This window comes from Elgaria multicarinata, chromosome 10 (genome assembly GCF_023053635.1).
Source record: "Elgaria multicarinata webbii isolate HBS135686 ecotype San Diego chromosome 10, rElgMul1.1.pri, whole genome shotgun sequence".
Taxonomy (NCBI): Eukaryota; Metazoa; Chordata; class Lepidosauria; order Squamata; family Anguidae; genus Elgaria; species Elgaria multicarinata.
This window is the reverse complement of record NC_086180.1, coordinates 61,370,913-61,393,356: the sequence shown is the minus strand read 5'-3', so window position 1 is coordinate 61,393,356 and position 22,444 is coordinate 61,370,913. Positions and strand designations below refer to the sequence as shown.

The following is a 22,444-nucleotide window of genomic DNA, read 5'->3' as shown; positions in this document are numbered from 1 at the left end:
GCTCAGATGATCCAAACCTTCTACCGACCAAGAGGGGACTGACACCTGCATGTGGTGTCAGTATAATTGAAATAATGTATTTTCTTAAGGTGAAGATATTAATGGTTATAATTTAGAGTCTTAGGATTTTCTCCCTATCATTCCTTTTAATGAACTTTCTCTAATCAGCCTGCTGTTCCCTCACTATCAATGAAGACTGCTTTCTTTATGACCTTCTGGAGCTAGCTTTCTACCCCCGCTTTGCCTTTAGATATAGGCAGATATGAGTTAGAGGCACCGTAGTGAACTTTAGGGAGCTCTATTGAAATGTAATCAATGAAATAAGAAACAAGGAAAGATGCATGTGAACACGACCCTGAATGTAACATGAATTTTAAATATCCTGAATGTACTGGTGTTTTCAAAACATTCAAGTGTCAATGAATAATAACACAAGAAAGAGGGGTTAGGAAGCAAAGACAACAATTTAATGTTAACTGCCCTGGTTGGTTAGAGGGAATTGTGAATGGACTGTGAGTAGCTCTGATATTCTAGGAAGGACAAATAGAGGAAGGGTATTGAGGTGTGTGCTGAAGAATCCAAGATTCCTTGATGCAGCGAGATCGAGATGGGCCAGCAAAGGGGGGTAACAATATCAGTTATTTTAATAACAAAGATCAAGTACTTTATGACCATGAAAACAACCTTGGGAACTGTTGTGAAGTCAGGAAGATGGTGCCAATCTTTCAATAAACGAATAATTTATGCTGTAATTAGAAATGATGTATTATCAACAAAGAGCACATCAAACACCCCTTTGACGCCATGGGCCCCAATGAGGCAAAAATAGAAAATTCCTTGGATTGCTAGCTTTCAGGAGGGGCATGGTGTTCTGGATGGTCGTACATGCATATATGACAAGTACCATCCATCCAATCAGATGTGTCACTGATACCATGGCTAGATATTGGTGGTGGGAATGTATGTTTTGGGTGAATCTCGTGGATGAGATCCATCATCCAGGGCATAGATAGGGAGCACCATCTTCGCTTTGTCATACATCATGTATTGGTTTTGGGTTGTACAACCAATTGGGGAGTGACGGGGTATCTTGTTGGTGGGAATTGCATTTGCCACTGGTCTGTGTAACCAACAGAGATTCATTTCCTGAGACTCAGTTGGCGGGAATTGTATAATCCAACAGAAGCTAACTGTACATTTAGTCAATAAAGACACTATGGCTGGGTAAGTAAGCTTGTAACTAGGAGGTGTGCAACCTCCTAAGAGAAGCAAAAATTCTTGTTTTTAGAGGGCATGCAACTCTCTGAAAACACCAGGAAACCAAATTTGTAACCCAGGGGGTGTCTGAGACTCTCTGAGAATATTTGCAACACTGAGAAACTAAGTCTGTAGCCCAGAGAGTGTGTAAAGCTGAGAGTATATGTAAATGTTTCCTGTCTTATTTTATTAATTGCTAATTCCCTTCTCCATTCCTCTAAATACATCCTTTTGCTTCTTTAAAAACTAGTTGTATTTCCTGACTTCTCTTCATAAGATACAAGTCTTCCAGCCTGATCAACTAGGGGGCTTAGAAGTTATTTAATCCCCTTTTCACACCAGAAGTAACACGTTTTGCCCAGTTCCCAATTCAGTGATTATAGTTTAACTATCTTATAGTTTTAAAGGAGCTGTGCAAAGCTTAGATCATGTGAACACTGGTTATGTTTTCAAGATTAAAAGCATTAAATGCTAAACCATTTTTTAAAAAAGAAGCTACATCTAACAAGCTTTGAGACTGCAGATGTTTTCCCAGGCTTTATACTAACCCTCACAATCTGTTGATCAGCATAAAAGCATTAATTTAGAATTTCTGAAGAGCAGCAGTTATTGGATCGTACATCAGGTGCAACAGCATTTAACTAAGAAGTCATAATTGACTTCAGAAAATGCAACTGATTTTAACTAGTACTCTTCGGTACTTAGAGAGCAATCCTATGGCCTGGGGCCATAGGATATTTTGGACTCCCAGATCTGAGACAGCACTCCAACTTCAGAAGAGGAAATCAGCATTCAACTCCAAGGTCTGGAATTCAACCTTGGAGGAATAGGAAACGGAGCATTTCGGTGAGCAGGGGAGATTGGAGAGGCCAGGATACAAGCTATCCTTTAGCCCCTCCAGTCTCCTTCCCTTCTCCTCCATTTGCTAGATGGGGAAAAAGCCCATCTAACAAAAATGCAGATGGGGAGGAGCGGAAAGGTGAAGATTGCTTCTGCCACTCCTCTTGCCCTATATTGGATGATCATAAGCTTCCGAGTTCAAAGACTTACAATCATTGTGATAGGATTGCACCCTCAATGTATTAATCATTCTAATCATGGCAACTGTGGAATGAATGTACTCCCCCCCCCACACACACACATATACAGAGTCCAATTATAAACATGACCACAAAAGTTTGAAACATTCCCTCTTCCCCACGTTTTTTTTTTCAAAACAAAAATTGCACTGCGAATCAGTTTCTCTGAAAAATGCATTCATTTTACCTTTAACTTTTACATCATTTACAGACTCTTGCTCAGAAGATAAAGTGTGACAAACATCTGGATTCTCAGATTTGGTTTGTGAAACCTGTGAAGAAATAACATTTAGATTGATCAAAATGGTAAAAACCCATGATTCAATTAAATTTTAATTATGAACAGATAAACCTCCAATATTTCCCACACAGACTAACAGGGAAGCTACACTTCAGCCAATTCAGGTAACATTGCTTCCCACCTGCTCACAGATCTTGAAGACTTCTATTAATATAAATCAATTTAAAAGGTTAATAAATCTATCCAGAGCACAGTGAGCTGTCCATCACCAATTCTATCCTTGTTTGTCATTCTGTCAATACCTGCTCTGGTTCATTTTCAGCTGTAGTTTCATTGTTTGCTTGGAGGGATGTTTGCACATCCACAGGTCCTTCTTCGAATTCATCTATTTCTTCATCTTCATTTTCATCTTCTCCACTTCCATAATTAGTTAAAGCCTGTGTTTCTGCTTTAGATAAACCTGAATTTAAGTTGTAAAATATAAATAAAATATAAATATGTATATTCATGCATATATGCATTTAATATAAATATAAATAAAATATAAATACATATATACATGCATATGTATATATATTTAAAATATAAATATGTATATACATGCATATGTGCATACACATTAAAGTGGGGTGGGGTGGGGTGTTCCTAAAGGAGCTACTTAGGCATGTGTCAAGGATTGGGTACTGGGATTTTTAAGGTCCCCCCCCCCCCCATTTCATAGATCTTCCATGCCACATCACAAATAGCTTTTGAAAGCTGTGTCAATTTCAAAGTAGTCTGTCAATGTGATATTATTGAGGGCTTGGATTTAAGAAACACAAGCTCATATTCTATTTTGGAGCACAAAGCTGGGTGTGTAGACAACTCTCATTGCAAGAGACCATGTTGTGATCATAACTCTTAGATATGAAAAACTGAGCCAGTGAGGATGGTTGTGTTCCGTAGATGGATAATTAAGAGCACACTCCAATGCATGTTTACTCAGAAGTAAGTCCTACCTACCACGTTCAGTGGGGCTTACTTCAAGGTAAAGATGCACAGGATGGAAGTCTGAACCTGTAATCAAAGAAGTCTTCTATGACCATAGAAGAACAGCACACACAAAGAGGCTGTTCAGACAATTAATGGGGTAACTATGCAGGTTCAGTTGTTTCCCCCACCCCCAAGGATGCCAATTGTATGACCAGAATTAGCCTAATTACCCATGCCACGTCATGGGTTGCCATGTTGTCTGAATCCAGCGCACAGTGCAGGCATGGTGAATTTTCACCCACCCTACAACCGCTAATACAAGCCATAGGTTGTAGCGGGAGAGAAGATTCACTATGTGCCATGCCAGGTTCAGATGACATGACAATCCGCAATGCGGTACAGGTAATGAAGGTAATTCAGGCTGCACAACCGGGAGGGGTGGGGAAAACAACTGACACTCTGTTGTTTCCCCCACTGATTGTCCAAACCCATTCAAAGACTTCTTTGTAGTTTTAACTGCAAGCTCATTTTAAAACAAAAGTTTGCTTTACCTTCTATAGGAGATGCAGCAGTGAAAACCTGCTGAATATACTGTAATCAGCTTTATTTTATTTTGGCCTGTATGCACCTTAAGAGTTCAATTGGACAGTACTTAGATCGTAAAATATTTTTGACGGATACATTTAAAAATGGATATAATAAAAAATAGTATACTTTTTAAAAAAATAATATCTAACACTAGTCATATGTAAAGCTATGACAGAAACATTATTGTGAAAAGTTGCAATTGAAACAATGGAAGCTACTTACTTATGGACACTGGACAACTTTCACTGTCTTCTTCTTCCGGGTCAGATGCATCTGACCTTGTACTTCTTGGAACTTCTCTGTTGCTGAATACTGAAGATTCATGAGCCTGCTTAATAGTTTCAGTTTCATCTTTGTCCTAGACATAAAGCAAATTAATCCTATATGAAATTACAAAGTTACAAATGTTAGATGTATTTACAGTAGACAAAAATGTGAGTGAATCCTATATTGGCTATTTTACAACTATCTGAGTTTTTCCAATTCCAATAAAACTCTACTAAACCTACAGATGTTACCTGAACTGCAACACTTAAGCTAAATTTGGAAGACCTTGCTCTGCAACGTCCTGCCCTGCTTGTAAGCTGCCATGTATCTGATTGTCTGTTGCTGAAAATAGAATATAGTTCAGTATTTTTGCTGCTCCATGCCATTGGAAAAGAAAAGAAAAAAACACAAGAAAGCAAAATGACAGTTTCTGCTCATTGTGCATCTTATTTTGAGTGGGATAATGCTTGAGTACGGTTCCAGAGAAAATATATTTGTTAAATGTTTTGCTGAATTACTTCTCAGATGGTCTTATATTCGTGAATTTGAGAAAAATGGGGGGAAATTCACTTGGCTTTAAAACTGATCACTTCTGAGTAAACTACTACTACTATTGCATTAACATTACTTTTAAATGCAAAGTTTATTAGACAAAATGCAGGCCCATATTTTCCCCACTGCTTTAAAGAAAACTTACTTTGTCTTCATCAATATCTTCAGTAGATGAACAGACTTCTCCTTCAAGTGTTCTTTTTGCCTAGAAAGCAGAGAATTGAAAAAATGGTGCAAACAACTAGACAAGATGTTTTATCTAGATCCATTTCAATCGGGTTTCAGGCCTGGTTTTGGAATGGAAATTGCTTTGGTCGCCCTGTGGGATGACCTTTGCTGGAGAGAGACAGGGGGAGTGCGACCCTGTTTGTTCTCCTGGACCTCTCAGCGGCTTTCTATACCATCGACCATGGTATCCTTCTGGATAGGTTGTCTGAGCTGGGAGTTGGAGGTACTGCGTTGCAGTGGTTCCGCTCCTACTTGGATGGCCGATTCCAGAAGGCGGTGCTGGGGGATTATTGCTCTGTGCCGTGGCTCCTAAGCCATGGGGTTCCACAGGGCTGTATCTTATCCCCTATGCTGTTTAACATATACATGAAGCCGCTGGAGGAGGTTATCCGGAGATGTGGACTGAGGTGTCATCAATATGCGGATGATACCCAGCTCTACCTTTCCTTTACATCAAACCCAGGTGAGGCAGTGACTGTTCTGAACCAGTGCCTGGGCACGGTAACGGACTGGATGAGGGCTAACAAACTGAGACTCAATCCAGACAAGATGGAGGTACTGTTAGCGGGTGGTTCATCTGTCCGACGAAGTGATGTTTGCCCTGTCCTGGACGGGGTTGCACTCTCCCTAATGGATCGGGTCCGTAGTTTGGGGGTGCTCTTGGATCCAGAACTGTCACTTGAGGCACAGGTGGACTCAGTGGCAAAGAGCACCTTTTATCAGCTTAGGTTGATAAACCAACTACACCCTTATCTGGACAGAGATAGCCTAGCTAGTTATCCATGCTCTAATAACCTCTCGTTTGGATTACTGCAATGCGTTATACATGGGGCTGCCTTTGAAAACGGTCCGGAAGCTTCAGATGGTACAATGCAGGGCAGCCCGTTTACTAACAGGGACTGGCCGGCGAGATCACATTACGCCAGTCCCTTTACAACTTCATTGGCTGCCAGTCCAGATCCAGGCCCGATTCAAAGTGCTGGTATTAACATTCAAAGCCCTAAATGGTTTGGGGCCAGGTTATTTGAAGGAATTCCTCCTCCCATATGTACCTGCCCGGACCTTAAGATCATCTACAGGGGCCCTTCTCTGTGAGCCCCTGCCAAAGGAAGTGAGGCAGGTGGCTACTAGGAGGAGGGCTTTCTCTGCTGTGGCACCCCGGTTGTGGAATGAGCTCCCCAGAGAGGTCTGCCTGGCGCCTACACTGTACTCCTTTCGTCGCCAGCTGAAGACCTTTTTATTCTCTCAGTAGTTTAACACTTATTTTTAACTTAAATTTAAATGTTACTGTTTTAACTCTATTTTTTAATCTTATATCAATTTTGCTACATAGTTTTATCCTGGTTGTGCTTTTTATACTGCATTTTGTATTTGTGCTTTTAACCTGTTGGTTGTTTTATTATGGTTTTAATTTTTGTGAACCGCCCAGAGAGCTTCAGCTATTGGGCGGTATAAAAATGTAATAAATTAATAAGTGAGTACTAGCAATGAGAGATGCTTTTGAGTGAGCACTAGTAATGTTTCTTTGTCCCAATTTGATTTGGTGGAACTAGGAACAAGTTAATCCAATTAATCTGCAAAGTGCATCCTGAAACACTAAGATTACAACACATTGCAGACAGGAAGTGTACTATACCAGCCTTCCCCAACCTGATGCCCACCAGATTAGTTAAGACTAAAATTCCCAGCTTTCCTGAACATTGGCAAGGCTGGATGGGATTGAATGGAGTCGAAGCACCAGGTTGGGGGAAAATCTCATTATCCTTTACCAGGAATATTTTCTCTTTCCCCTTACCCCTTTTTGGGGGGCTTGATTCAACTTTGAGCCTGAGGAAGACTTCTGTGAAATATGAACTGACTGTGCTGTGATTTTCAGCTGGTCCTAAGCCATTATGATACTGGCCCTGCCAGAATTTTCTAGTAATGCTTGACACTGCAAAAAGTTAATATAAATGCTTCTATTTTGTGCAATTTCACTAAATCAGAACTGGCTATTAGATATGGCTTGTTAAATCAGAATTTAAAATAAATCAATTGTGATTCATAAGCTGCCACTTGCATTAAGATAAATGTATTCCTGGCAATTTCTTGTACAGACATACAACTTAATGATATGTTGGAAGATACTCAAAGATAGGAAGATAAGAGATAGGAATAATTTGCAGAATTTGGAAAGTAGTCTTTCAACAGAAAGCACAGTCATCCTGCTTGTCGCCAGACACTTCCCAGCTACGAACACTAAGGATGCTTCTTTATGTTATATGACACAAGTGGAGTCTTAGAAGCCACATCCATGTCTGCAGATAAAGGCAATGAGCAAGATTGACATGTCCTTTTTCAAAAACCCTGAATAGTTGGTTTCCAAACAATATATATACACTTTACTTTTAAAATATCGCCTGAAAGCATTATTTAATAGCGAGAATGCAAGGAAGCATGTAGATCTAAATTAAAACCTGTCTAGACCAGCCTTCCCTAATGTGATGCCCTCCAGATGTGTGGGATTACACACCAGCCCCAACTAGCTTGTTCAATGATCAAGAATGATGGCAATTGTGGTCCAAGACCGCTGGAAGCACCAAACAGGGGAAAGCTGAACCAGACAATACTCCTGAGGAGACCTCAGCCCCATCTGTCCTGAAGAAAAATATCAACAGGAATGGATAATGTACAATAAACTGATCAACTTAAATTTTCACATCAACTACTGATATTAGACAGCAGGAAAAAGATACCACACATCACATTTTAAAGATAACACAGAACTCCATTTCCTGGGGAAATTATTCGTATTTAAAGTATGATATTAACCTCTTTGGTGTAAGATTGTATCATTCCATCTGTTTCAATTTTCCTTTTACTTCTTTGCTTTATTGTAAGGCTATTGTTGTCCAAATCTTGCATGAGTTTAAAGAAGGCTAGTTCATTGAATAAGACTTCAGAAATCTCCACCAGAAGGTCCTCCCCACAATCGTTCAATTTCTTACCAGCAAATTTTGCCAGTGAATCCTGTCAAAAAAGAAAACGAGTTTTGGTTTTATTTATTATATTTATATATGTCATCCATCTCCAAAGAAGTCAGGGTGGCAAATATGGTTCACAGATGGCCTTGGGCAAATCATCTAGCTAGTATGTGAGGGTAAAGTTGGATCAGGGTTATCCAACTTTACTCTTAGAACCACCATAGTGGCCGAATGGTGGTTCTAAGAGTAAAGTTGGATAACCCTGATCCAACTTTACCCTCACAGCCACCATACTAGCTAGATGATTTGCCCAAGGCCATCTGTGATGTTCTACTGCATAAGACTGTGATGTTAAGTTATAAAGGTTTATTAATTAATAAGAATGATTGAAAAGTTTAAAGAAGTTACTCACTGTGTATTTATAGCAGATTGGTAAGTATGAGGCCATAGAGGGGGAATGAGTGCTGGATGGAAGAAGAGTGCTGATTGGATGTTTGTGTGGAGCGTCTGGATTGGTGTGAGAGAATGGGAGGAGTTGGAGGATGGTGGCGTATATATGCTTCTGCTGACAGGACAGAAGGTATGATGAGATGATGTTGTTGGATGAGTTTTGGGTTAGAGATAGGAAGGGTCTGCATGCTTTGTTGTTTTGATGGATTAGTGTATTGGAAAGAGAACAGTGGAGCCTAGGAGGGGTAGAGTAGGCAGGAGAACATTTAAGTTATATTGTGAAACTTATTAAGAGAAATAACTGAAACCATTACGCATTGTTCTTTATAACCATTACGCTTGAGAACTGAGGAAACCATTAAGCTTTTGTACCTGCACTAAATACTTGTTAATAAATTACATTTAATTACAACTGGTGAGGTCCTTGAAGTACCTCAGAAGGGTACAGGTCTACGGTGGCAGCGGAAGGGAAAATTTGGGTGCTAGGGTGCTGAACTGTATAACTGTGGGCCTAAGTAGAGAAAGGCGTATATCACAGGGACAGCTGCAGCATTCCAAACTTCTTGACACCTGCACCCATGCTGGGTCCTTTGATTCAGGAAAGGAATAAAGGAGCAGTACTGAGCTGCTCATTACTTAAGGTGAATCAACCTTTATAGTAATTTTCAAAGTCAGTGAGTGTTTATGAATTGCTCTGCTTTGACTTGATACTTCTGTGCAAAATGCACTGATCTGGTAAAACCAGCTATCACCACATGAAGGAATATTCACTTCAAAGCAACAAGGTCAAATAAACTCATCTTATCATACCTATATTGACTGTGGAAGTGTCCCAAGACTAAGGAGCATGCAACTTGTATACTGACCTGCAATATGCTACCAAGTTGCTTATGAAATATCTTCACAAATTCTTTGCTTTCATCATTTTGTTGAGTAAGAGTTAAGACCATACGCCTTACTGAAGTCAAGAGCTGAGTTGAACATACTTCATCCATGTGTTCCTAGCAAGAGTTAAAAGTGGATTATCTTCATTAAAAGAAGACACATGAAGAAAAAGCCCTTTTTTGACATGTCCTGCTTTTATTCATAGTATTTTACATAGAAGTAGGAAGTCTACAAGTTTCAGTTTATGTCCCAGAACAGCAATACAGATATTTGCTTACAGATTAGGGAACAACATAAAGTCAGATTCCCAGCATATGCACAGTAGGATCAGAGCTACAATGGCTGTGCATGGAAAATTTGACTATGTACATATCTATCACCAGACTTTGCACAAAACTAGGGACAGTGGGTAGACAAAAATGTGCACTCCTGGGAAGAAAGCATTTATTGCTTGAGAAGGAGACAAGATAAGGATTGTCTCTCCTATAGGTCAAGAGAAAATAACTGCAACTTTTCATAAAAACAGCCTGACATTCTTCTGATCTGCATTTACTGATATGGGAATTTTCATTACCTTCAGGAAAGGGATAACCTCTTTCATAATGGCTTTAATTTGCCGGTCAAGCTGCTGAGTATCTATTCGAGGACAAGGAACAGTAGGTGCTTCAGCAGGGTGTGGTGCACAATGGCTTTCGGCTATATCTGAACCTTTGAAGAGAAAAGTATGCTCAAATCAATATTCTTTTCACAAATCTGCAATTTCAATTATATGTAACTATTTCTGGTTCTTTGATTATATAAAGACTTCAGCTTATTTTAGCAATTAAACATATTCAAGGATATAAAGTCAAGTCTATAATCACTCTTTTTCTAAACACTTTAACTTTAGGAATTAAGACACTTAATGTAGGTGTTTCTGAAGATTAGGCCAGGATCATATCTACATGGAAGACTGAAAGAACTGGGCATGTTTAGCCTGGAGAAGAGAAGATTGAGGGGAGACATGATAGCACTCTTCAAATACTTAAAAGGTTGTCACTCAGAGGAGGGCCAGGATCGCTTCTCGATCCTCCCAGAGTGCAGGACACGGAATAACGGGCTCAAATTAAAGGAAGCCAGATTCCAGCTGGACATCAGGAAAAACTTCCTGACTGTTAGAGCAGTACGACAATGGAACCAGTTACCTAGGGAGGTTGTGGGCTCTCCCACACTAGAGGCATTCAAGAGGCAGCTGGACAACCATCTGTCAGGGATGCTTTAGGGTCGATTCCTGCATTGAGCAGGGGGTTGGACTCGATGGCCATGTAGGCCCCTTCCAACTCTGCTATTCTATGATTCTATGATTCTTTGACTGCCCAGCAAGAATGTGTATGGTCCTTTGAAAAAGGGCAAGATATAATTGTGATAAATGAATAAATAAATACCTTCCAATTTAGAGGCAGGAACACTCTGGAGATTACTACAACAACCATCCTCAGAATCAAGGTTACTTTCAGCTGCAATTTTCATCCGTTCATATTCTCTCATCCGAGCCAGGGCCTGATCTAAATGAATCACAGTGTTGCCTATATTTAGACAACAAAATTTTTTACAATATATATTTTAGGTTTTGAAAATCAAGTATTAGTATGTTCATATTAAATACAAAAACTGCAAGAAGAAATAATGATTACAGTTAAGTATAGCGAGATTGAGTGCACCAGTGAAATATTAATCGGCAGAAAACAGTTATGACTGCAATTGCCTGGTCTATGCTTACCAAGATCATCAGTAGCAAAGGGTTCAAAATTTGAAGATGTAGACATGGTACTGCCATTGTCTGCATCATTTTGTTCACTCTCTCTACAGGCTCCTTGGTCAAAGTTCTTCTCAAATGTCTCCTAAAAACCGTGAAATAGAACAAGTTGATCCATGGTCTTCTACAAACAACTAGCTACCCTCAAACTCTCTCACATTTTTATAAATTAATACCCAGGATCTTGAATTAAGAATTCAGGTCTTAAAGTGTCTACACCTGAGGTGAATCCTTCGGCCTCTTGCACTCATTATATGCACAAGCTTTAGAACTTGGCTAGAAAAGATTGGAAAACTGGATTACAATTAATTCCTCTTCACTAGATACTCCATTCTCCCAAGCTAGGAGACACCAGGCAGAAAGGAAAATCCAGCTGTTGTCCAGGACCGAAGGAGAGAGCTCTGTCCTGGGCAAAAGACAGGGAACAACTGGGGGTGGAATCAGAGTAATGGGTCTTATGCAAAGATCCTATATCATGTGGTCCCTGCCTCTCCTGGGCAATGACAGGAGTTAACCCTTTCAAGGATGCCTCCTCCTATCAAACTGAGAAGCAACAGTTCTCACTTTTAAAAGAATCCTTAGCTGTTGGAACAGATAAATTCAAACTACAGTGGGCTAAACCTAACATTACATTAGTGGATGTCCACTAGTGCAACAGGATTTTCCTTTCCCCTCCTCCTTCCTGCAGCCCCCTCCACACTCCCCAAATCTGCTCCAGAGTGTCACCTAACTCTCCAGTGTTGATCTGGGGCACATGCAGGGAGGAGGGAGGATTTTATCCAGCAGTGTCAATTCTGCTGGTGGATAACACCCAGTATATGTAATTACAGACCCTAACCTAAGTCATCCTGAATGGGATCAGTTTAAGGATACAAAATAACAGCCTGTTCAGTAAAGAACTACAAGGAAGAAAAGTGACCAGGGGAAGGGGAGGTATGGGGACGGGGATGTTCAAGCCTGCATCCCTTGAAGCACAATCCTAGGCATGTTTACTTAGAAGTAATTCCCATACTCAACAGATCATACTTCCTAGTAAGTGTGATTAGAGTTGCAGCCTTTGCCAAATACACAGATCTGAGAGAATCGGAACAAAAAGCTCTGGTAAAGCTGAAAGATGCTATGAGGAATAAGCATGAGTTGACCTGACTTGTTATCTCAGCCCTAGCATCACCAACAAAACTTTAAAGACTTCCATAGTTTTAGTTTAGGGGAGAATCAGCAAAACTTTTATGCAAAGACTTAAATGAATAAGTCTCTCCCTCTGCTTTTATCCAATATGTTGACAAAACTTTTCCGTAATTCTCAACCTGAGTTATTCTAAGATGCATATTTACATCCAAGTCTACTGGCTCAAAGCTGTGTAGCTTTTGGATATTATGAAATCTATGGGTAATGGGTTCTTATGCTGAAATTTAAAGTGCCTTTTTTAAAAATGTAAATTTTATATTAAAATACCCCAAACAAAGTTTTAAAAACCTTACATCATCAGTAGTTGCAAGGCTTTCACTGGGAGTAAGTTCTGAATTCGATCCTACCCATGCTGGTGAGCTCAGTGCTTTTGGACATTCTCCTTTCGCATTATCTTCAGAAGCATGTCTGGTCACTATATCCTATATAATGCAACAGTTTTGTTAAGTAAATGTTATCACAATATAGCCTTAACAAAAAACAAACAAACAAATAATGGTTTTTAAGGTACCTGCAAAGCATACAATGCTCTTTGTCTCAAATAATCTGTATTTAGCATCTGGAGCTCATGAAAAAGCTCAATGAGAAAATGAGGGCGAGATTCATTTTGAGATATCAAAGTAGCTACTTCAGAATAAATGGTGTCTCGCAAAGCTTCAAACATAGAAAGATCACTGCCCGTTTCTGCAGAAAGATAAAGAAATTAGTAAGTGCCATCATTGTACTCTATTGACATTTCTTTCCTATCAATAGGATGAGATCAATCCCTCCAGACCTCCCATGACTTGTTGGACAGCGTTTCTGCTCAGGCACAAAGGGAATAGGTGATATTTCCTTCCAGTAGCAGCTCCCTGTGAGTCATAGGAATAGAGCTAGAGGGAGCCCAATCTTGGGAGGAACTGTTGCTGAACTGGTGTGCGTGTGTATGCATGTGTGTGTGAACAGCGCCTCAGCATGAGGGAAATATGCACATAACAGTTGCAATCCAAGTCAGTGTACTTTTGGTTTATTTTTTTTAACATAGCTTGAACTACAGCGGCAAATGATTTTTTTTGTATATTGTATTTTATAGGTTAAATATATCTAACAAACATCTGCACAAACCCCCTGCTGGGAATCCTGTTTCATCCTTAACACCAAATACAGCAAAGCTCTACTAAATTAATATTGCAACATTGAATACTTGCTGTAAGATATTTCGTTGAAACACAACAGTGATCTTGTCAAACTGGTACAATGTTATGATTTGCTGACAAATGTGATAGATGAACCAGCATTCTGCAGGTTAGTAAGTTATAACACTCAATCATGTGGCTGAGATCAAAAACAACCTTTGGTGCCCATGGAACTATTTATGCTGTTCTTTAGATCCTGGACTAAAAAGTATTCTTGTTTCACTGCCCACTTCATACACCTGATGACATATGTACGTGGTTGCCTATGAAAGCTGATGGCATATATATTTGTTAAGTCATTGATTCTTGTATTTGCTTTTGTTGTTGAACACATAAGTATACTAAAATCCAATTGCAAGTTTCAGCAACTTCAAGAGTATTTTTGCTTTGGGCAGTAATCAATTGATGTCCTTTATTCTATTTTATTTCAAAAAGAATAGATAGGATTCAATAGTTATGTTCAACTTCAGCCAACCAGAAAGCTAAATCTCCTTTTACCTGAGACTAAGTGAGAAACTATTTGGGCACCAACCCTGACTTGCAGGCAGGGCACACCACTGAAGTTTCACCGCAGCACAAATGGTAACATATTTAGGTCTGTACTACCTCTGCATAACAAAATATCTGAATTTTCAACAGCTCAGAAAGACCTGAATGATTAACAGCCTATGCTAAGCATAGTAGCACACTTGCATTTTCCTGGTAGCAACCATCTGCCCATGCTTGATGGTCCAATGGCATCTCAAACAGCAGATTGCAAAAAATAGCTTTCTTTATTGCAAATTGCCCATCTCAAGACACAAATGGCTAGAATCCAAATGAGCAGGCTGCTTACCTGTAACTGCAGTTCTTCAAGTGGTTATCTGTGCAGTCACACATATGGGCTCTGCGCCTGTGTGGAGCCTTGTTTTGGGAAAATTCTATAGCTAGAATCTGGCAGGAACCCTCCCACACCATCCTAGTGCATATGTCCTCACAAGTTCCTGCCTTTCCCCTCAGTTAGACAGCCAATAATATATTCTCGGCACCAAAGGGTTAAGTACACCTCAGTATTGACATCGATACTGACACAGACACTGAAGTGGGGATGGTGGGTGGGCTATGTGACTGCACAGATGACCACTTGAAGAACCACATTTACAGGTAAGGGACCTGCTCTGCTTCTCAGTCTCTGTGCATCATACATATGGGCGATTGCCAAGTGTCATTCTAATGGAAAAGGATAGCATCCGCCAACGACGAATGGCCTAGACCCGCTCTCGAACGGAACCGCTTGCACATTGAATTCAGTGGCAAGGCAAATAGATCTATCGACAGTTGACCCCATCTTTGGTAAAGACCGCATTCATGTGACAGATGAAAATGTCAACTGAGCGAGTCAGTGATCACATTGTTCACCCCTGCTACGTGCAACACAATAAGCCAAACGCCCTTTGGGAAGGCCCAGTGAAAAATTTCGAGGGTCAGCGCAATGAGTGCCAAAGAATGCATCCCCCCTTGTTTGTTGTTGTTCCATAGAACTACTGTGTTGTCTGTTAGAATGTGGACATGTTGATTCCAGAGATACATCTCAAAAGATACAAGTGCCTTTTTCACTGGCTGAAGTTCGAGTGTTTATGTGATAGCAAGTTTCCTTGAGGGACCAGCATCCCTGGATGCACAGCGCTGCTCCACAATAAGCTCCCCAGCTCGCTCGCTCTTGAGGCATCTATTGTCAGTACCCGCGAAGGGAATTGTTACAGAAAAGGAATGCCCTCCAGAAGGTTTAGCAGGATCACAAACAAAGTGATTGGGCAATATGTGTCAGTATTTTGACTAAGCATTGTCCTGCATCTGCCACCGCATCATAACTTTCCGGAAGCCAGGATTGCAGAGGCCTCATCTGCAACCTTGTCCACTCCACCATCAATACTGTCAATGCTATATATTCCAATAGGCATTGAATGGTGTGTGCAGTGAAATGTCAAGTCTTGTGCAAAGTCTCTGCTAGAGCTGCCAGTACGCTTGACACTGAGGTAAGTAAGCTCAGCTTTTCACTGTTTCAAGGACTTTGCCGATAAATCTGATTGACTGTGTCGGGTGCAAAATGGACTTTTCAATGTTCATGCATAGTCCTAGCACACTGAGAAGGTTGAGAATGACTATGATGTAGAGATTCAGATAGTCCCTCGAGTTGGCCAGTAGTAACCAGCCGTCAAGACAGGGATATATCTCAACACCCTTTGTACAGAGGTAACCACACACCACTGCCATACATTTCGTAAAAACTATTGAGGCAGTCACTAGCTCAAATGGAAGGACTTGGAATATATCGACCACGATAGCAAAACGAAGGAACCTCTGATGTAAAGGCTCGATGACAACATGAAAGATCAACAGGTACAAACCAAACACCTTTTCTGAGAAGAGGGAGAATCATCCCTAGTGTAGTCATTCTGAACTTCTTGGGTTCGATTAATTCGTTTAGATCCCAAAGGTCCAAGATCGGATGGAGCCCTCCACCATCCCATTTGGGTACTATAGGGGGAGGGGGAATCCTTGCAGCCATAGACGGAATCCTTTGGATGGCATCCTTCTGAAGAAGAGACTCTGTTTCTTGGTGTAATATCTCCAACGGTGTTGGGATTTTCACAGTACCCACAGGAAGGAGGGTCTGGAATTTGATCCTGTATCCTCAGTGGATAATTGTCAGAACCAAAGAATCTGATATTATTGCTGTCCAGGCTGGTAGAAAATGAGCAAGGTGATCCCCAAAAGAGGCTGGCATGTGGTGAGTGCTTCGATGACTCATCCGACTTAGCACAAGATTGGCAAAATCTTTGAGCCAGGACGGCTTTCTCTGTTGTTTATTTATTTATTTAACTTATATACCGCTCCCATAGCCAGGGCTCTCTGGGCGGTTTACAGAAATTCTAAAATTGAGGTAAAAACAAGTATACAAAATTTATAACTCTAAAACACAGAACATACACACATAAAGCATTAAAAACCGTTTAATGCTTTATGTTGTTGTCCAGACTGTTAACATGAAAAGCATTGTTGTTGTCCAGACTGTTAACACGAAGAACGATAATAAGTTTGCCGATGGAAATATGGTTGCTTTTATCTAAATCAGTGTCTGGCTTTATATGGCTGCTGTTGCCCCAGGTCCATCTTCTTTGCAGTGGGCTTTGCAGTGGGAATCCATCCACTCACAGGTTTTCACATTGAAGAGGCCATCCCCATCAAATGGAAGATCCTTTAGCCATGACTGTACCTCGGGGGGGTCAAGCCTGCTGATCGAAGACAGGCATGTCTTCTTAGAGCCACAGCTCCCACCATAGACTTTTGTGTTGCAATAAGTCTGCTGTCTGGTTGTATTAAACTGCTGTTCTGATAGACAAGTGGCTTTAGTTTGAAATACTCTGTCCAACTCCCATTACTTATCAAGAAGATAACTGCGTGAACTCATTTTCTCATAGAAAAAATATATATTGGGACATCATTGCCTGATAATTGGTGACGTGTAATCCTAATGCAACAGACGAGTACAATCTACAGCCAAGAAGATTAAGCATTCTGCCCTCCTTACCAACAGGAGAAGTATGCACCTTTTGCGAACTCCCTTGAGAGGACTCAAGAATAATAGAACTTGGCCTAGAATGAGAAAACAGTGCAAAAGTCCAACCTACAGCCCTCTTTGTCTACTGAAGTGGAGTGAATACGGTGTGATCTATCCTGAGCAGATTCATCTATTTTAGTGTTGGGCTGAGGATGTGTAAAAAAATTCCACACCTGTCTCTAATACCCTATACATGTCCTCCAGCCTTTTGGATGTTGGAGTCCATGATTGTTGCACTGTTTGCAAGAGAGTGAATAAAAAATTAATAGTTCTGATAAGGAAATTTCAACATTTACAGCGCCAAAGACTGGGTTGGCAATTTTCTGCACAAGGTGATGTGTTCCTATTCACAAAGATTAGGCCATCCTTTGAATTTGTTCAGCAAAATGACCTAAATCCAATGACAGTACCATCAGGAGACAAGATTGATGGTGCTACTGAAGAATAAGAAGCAGTGTCCAACTGATAGTCATGTGTTACAGAGCCTGGAGAAGAGCTTGCTGTTTTGTATGATCCTGTGTCCCTTCTTTGTGGGGATAGGTATTGGTGCTGGCCACTGTAGTGGCAGAATTGTCGGTTCCAACTGTTTATTATTTTTTAAAACATTTGTATCGTTGGGATCTGTTGCACAAGGACCATCACCCATACCAGAGTAGGAGCTCAGAAGTCAAACCTCATGTTTCTAAGGTGGTTTCAAAATCAAACCTGATGGAGCTGATCAGTGCTGAAAGGATGTTAAGTTATAATGATATGGATCCTGACCACCATGCCAGTCTTCCCAGTAATAGGGGTAGGCCTTGGGGTAGAGACCACTCTGATTGCCTATCCCAAACTGATTCTGGAGATCGAGACTGATGTCAGGCATCAATGTAGTGGCTCCGATCTCTTCCCCACTCAGTACAGCAAGCAGTCAATACAGTAGATTCTGGAAACGTTTGGCGTGGGCTGTCCCAAGGAAACTGCATCCTACTGTGTGGCTGCCTTTCAACTCGTCTTTATGTCAAGTGACGTATCGCGCCTTCGGATGTTGAGGCAATCTGAACTGCTTCCACCATCAGTACCAAGACAAGATCTCTCATCAGTATCAGGTGCTCCCTAACCCAAATCAGGGAGTTTAACAGTGGAGAAGGTGGAGGCACAGTCTTTTGCACCTCAATACCAGTCCCTCACAACAAGTCAAATCCATCTTTCTATTTTTCTTCTTCTGCAAGTCTGTCAACTTAGGCGTACAAGCTTTTTTGGGCAGTTTCTTCACAAGTGAGACCATCTCCATGATCCTTGTTGCTACAAGAAGCAGGTGTATTTGCAGAAAAAAGTTTGTTGTGTGTTATCCAAAATTGTCGCCATTGAAGATTTAGGGCTTTCAACAGCTTCCAACACTCTTCTCAGTCAGTCAGCATGGTGCCACCTTGTTTGTTTAGAAAAGGCTTGGCAATTTGAACAGGATTCCACTTTGTGGCCCTCACCCAAGCAGAATAAACACAACTTATATCCATCTGATGGCAGGAATTTCCTCCTGCAATGGGAGCATCTCCTAAATGGGGCAGTAAGGGCCATATGCCCTCAACAAGTGGCACAACTAGAAAGATCACTAAAAATAAAAATTGAAAAGTCAGAAAAATTGACAGAAAGAAGATGGGGAGGAGACTCAGCTATTTCCACAAAAACAATCCAAAGTTTGGAGCATGTTCCCAATGAGACTGGCCACAATGGCCGTTGAAGAAGAATTGAGGTAGTAGGTGGGAACCCACAAGACATGCGCAGTAAGACAGTGGGAGAAGGTTCCCACCAAAGTGATCCTCAGCTATAGAATCTTCCCAAAATGAGGCTCCGTGCAGGTGCAGAGACCATGAAGAAAAAAAATCAGATTTATTAGCACACTGGCCTTCGGTTCTAACATGAAAGATGCTAGGGCAAAAATCTGCCTAAAATGACCTCCTCTGGCACAGAAATCCTAAATTCAAGAGTGGAGGGGCTCGTTGCAACTCTTCAGTGATAATAGCAAAACAGCTAATCAGGAAAGCAAGTAGATAAAACCATTTACGTTAGTTTGCAGAATCATTTGGATTAGTGCATTTGTGCTAATTCTATGAAAAGCAAACATAAGGATAAAAGATCAGATAATTAAGGTAAGTAAATTTAGAAGCTAAGCAGCTAGCGCATTACCTGGTGCTTCTATGCATGCATTTCTGTTAGACTGCTGCAGTATTCTCCTAGCATGTGCTGCAGGAAAGGTGTGGGTGGGAAGGACAGACAGTGATAAACACAAAAATGTGTATCAGAAATAAAGGCAAGGCCCAATGAAATAATGGGAGAAAGGCTACTTAGTAATCCAAATGAATTTTTAAAAACAAAATTCCCAGAGAGCCCAAGTCAGATGGAAAAAGAAATCTGATGAAACATAATTACAAGAAATATCCTGGAAGAAAAAGTAAAGATTCCAAAAAGGATTTTTCAAGTATATGCATACGTTTTCTGGCTCAATAGCCTGCGTCCACTGACAGTTCTATTGAAATCAGAATTTACACTTAATTTATTTACAAATAAAATTAAAGTGGGGAAAAAACACAATTCAATAAAACTGAATCAAGTCTCAAGACTAAGCTAGTCTCCCACAATTTCAAAGAATCTCAAAAGGGGGGAGACAGAAAATCACCCACACACACACTGATAGAGACACTGGCTGCATTTGGATGCAAAGCTAAACCATGATCTAACATTATGTGATCGGAGTCCTCCTAGGCTCACACGCTCCTCCCTCTCCTCCACCAGAAAGCCTGTGAGAATGGAAGTTTTTGCTTTGGATTAACCATCGTTTAGTGTATCATCTGAACTGTAAACTGCAGTTAAGATTAACTACGGTTACTGAAAACATATCAGCTTCATAAATTATGATTAGCCATAGTTGTCCAGGTTCAGACAACATAGCAAGCTGTAGAAACAGAAAACAAAAGCTTCTGAAGCATGCAAGTCAGGGGTGGGGAGGGCCAGGCTCACTCTCATAATGCTTAACTATGGCTTAGTGCTACATCCAAACCAGCCCTCTGTCAAGTTATTACGTATATTTGAAACATATTTTGTCCATTTGAATAGAGCAGTATGGTTTTCTCATTTAAGTGCTGATTGCTTATGATGCTATTCTGACATCCATAATTTGATTTGAAACACTATGTGCAACAAATAATGGGTTGGATGCAGAATTAAGCATGCGGGGCTGAAAAAAGCTACATTCTCTACTCTCTTCTCCCCAAGGGGGAATCTATGCAAATGAATAGAAGCACCATCCAAGCACTTCTGCCCGATTTTGGGGATCTTGCTTGCCTTTCAGTCTCCTTGCCATAGCCCGCCTCATTCAGCTCCCAATCCTCAATGAAGCATTTTTGGGAACAGGCTATCACAGGGAGGAGGGAACAGAGAAGTCAGCCCCAATACATGTACAATGACTAAATATATGCTTGAATGTGCCCCTTCAGAAGTGAAAAAAGTGAAGTGGTGAACAGTAAATTATATGCAGGATCAGCCATTTAATTCAGAAACCTGGTGCCAATCTATTTTATGACCTGTTTACCTCAAGAAGGATCTCTTATTAAAAAGAAACCAATGTTTCAATAAAACATTATAAAATTTTAACATAATGACTACAACATAATATAATTTACTTTGAGATTTCTTTTAAAGAAGTTCATTTCTATGCATTGTTACTTGCATTCAGTTATCATTACATTTAAAAGGACCTTAACAGAATGCAAATATATTTAGGAGTGCCTAAAATTCTATACAAACTCTTACAATATTATTTTCCATGTAGACATCTTTAGTGGAGATTTTAATTGATAACAAGTAACAAGTACAGGAATGTAATAGACATTACCAGAAAATTCTGATCCCAGAATTTAAATGCGTGTAAATAACCACTGAATTAACTATAGAAGAACATCTCTTAACTATTTTTTTTAAAAAAGTACCTGAGGACATTTCTGATGATCTACTGTACTTAATTATTTTTTCTAGTTGTTCCCGATTCTTTTTACTGAACACTTTTGCTTGAGCAACTTCTTCTTTCCGTGTTGAGTGCCTACTCCTATTGCTCTTGTAAGGCTCACATGTACTAGAAACACTGGCACTTTCAAAACCTTAAAATGAAAAGATCTATTTTTACAACTTGCCCCCAAAAAGTTATTTAAAAACTGTAAACATTCAATTAAACACAACAGTTTTAGATCAATTAACACAGTTTGAAGATCTCCATTAACAGATTCTGGACAGATCAATATGTAAGTCAAGGTAACCAATTTAGACCAAAAATCGATTAGACAAACTTAATGATAGACAGGTCTGTCAATGGCTATTCACCATGACACAAATAGGAACTTCCATGTGTCAGGTATAAGCTTCAACAGTGCCGTGAGGCCTTGCAATTCATAGATTTAATTAGTACTAGTCTGGAATGTAAGAATCTATGCAAGCTTATCTCTGTCAGTGTTGTCATAGGAAGAACAGATATGAGTCGATTCACCCCCTGCCTCGACCCTGAGGCTGCAAAGCCTTCTCTGGGAACCCAATGGTTTTGGAAGAGGTGGGGGCTTTGCTAAAGTACTCACTCAGATTGTAGCATCATCCAAGAGGGCTGAGTCTTTCAACAACAGCCCTGTCTAAACAGGGCGGCACTGCTCAGCCCTCTTGGATGATGCTCTTTCTCTGAGAACGCTGACAGAGATACGCTTGCATAGATTCTAACATTCCAGATTAGGTCTAATTAAGTTTAACTGCAAATTGCAAGGCCTCACGGAAATCCCGAAACCCATACCTGACACCATGTTCCAAGGCAACATAACCTGGAACAGTATTAAATGCGGAGGACAATGAAGTATAGTCTGTCACCTTAATGCCATGCTTTTGAACTTTGCAGAGGCATCTGGCTAACAGAACACTATGATTTCTTGGTTCCATACTTATCAATACAGATTAAAATTGTCACTTCGTGATCATGCATTCGAAAAGTTCAGGAATTCACATTCTTTTCAACGTTATTTGTAAAAATTACAAAAGGTTAGGCCCGAATATTATTAAGGATAATTAAGCTACACTAAATGATATCACTCAGTGCTCATTATTAATTCCTTATAAATCCCTATGGAGAAGAAGACCCGTTTACTTCAATATATTACATTTTAGTAAATACTCATCTATTACTCCACTGTGG

The 22,444-nt window shown here is 40.2% G+C and overlaps 1 protein-coding gene across 5 annotated transcripts in view; it reads right to left on the bottom strand.

The window, feature by feature from the left end:
• PCM1 (pericentriolar material 1) overlaps positions 1-22,444 on the bottom strand; it is a 60,926-nt gene that overhangs the window by 4,610 nt on the left and 33,872 nt on the right. For 3 of the 5 annotated variants that reach the window (XM_063135563.1, XM_063135565.1, XM_063135564.1), the window contains 12 exons: positions 21,207-21,374; positions 12,977-13,149; positions 12,759-12,887; positions 11,242-11,362; positions 10,907-11,047; positions 10,057-10,190; positions 9,464-9,598; positions 7,996-8,193; positions 5,102-5,161; positions 4,360-4,495; positions 2,880-3,037; positions 2,524-2,608 (listed from right to left, as the gene is read on the bottom strand). In XM_063135563.1, the coding sequence (XP_062991633.1) occupies positions 2,524-2,608; positions 2,880-3,037; positions 4,360-4,495; positions 5,102-5,161; positions 7,996-8,193; positions 9,464-9,598; positions 10,057-10,190; positions 10,907-11,047; positions 11,242-11,362; positions 12,759-12,887; positions 12,977-13,149; positions 21,207-21,374 (1,638 nt within the window). Of the gene's footprint in view, positions 1-2,523; positions 2,609-2,879; positions 3,038-4,359; positions 4,496-5,101; positions 5,162-7,995; positions 8,194-9,463; positions 9,599-10,056; positions 10,191-10,906; positions 11,048-11,241; positions 11,363-12,758; positions 12,888-12,976; positions 13,150-19,407; positions 19,465-21,206; positions 21,375-22,444 lie in introns of all 5 variants that reach the window. The other 2 variants (XM_063135561.1, XM_063135562.1) reach the window with 1 other exon arrangement.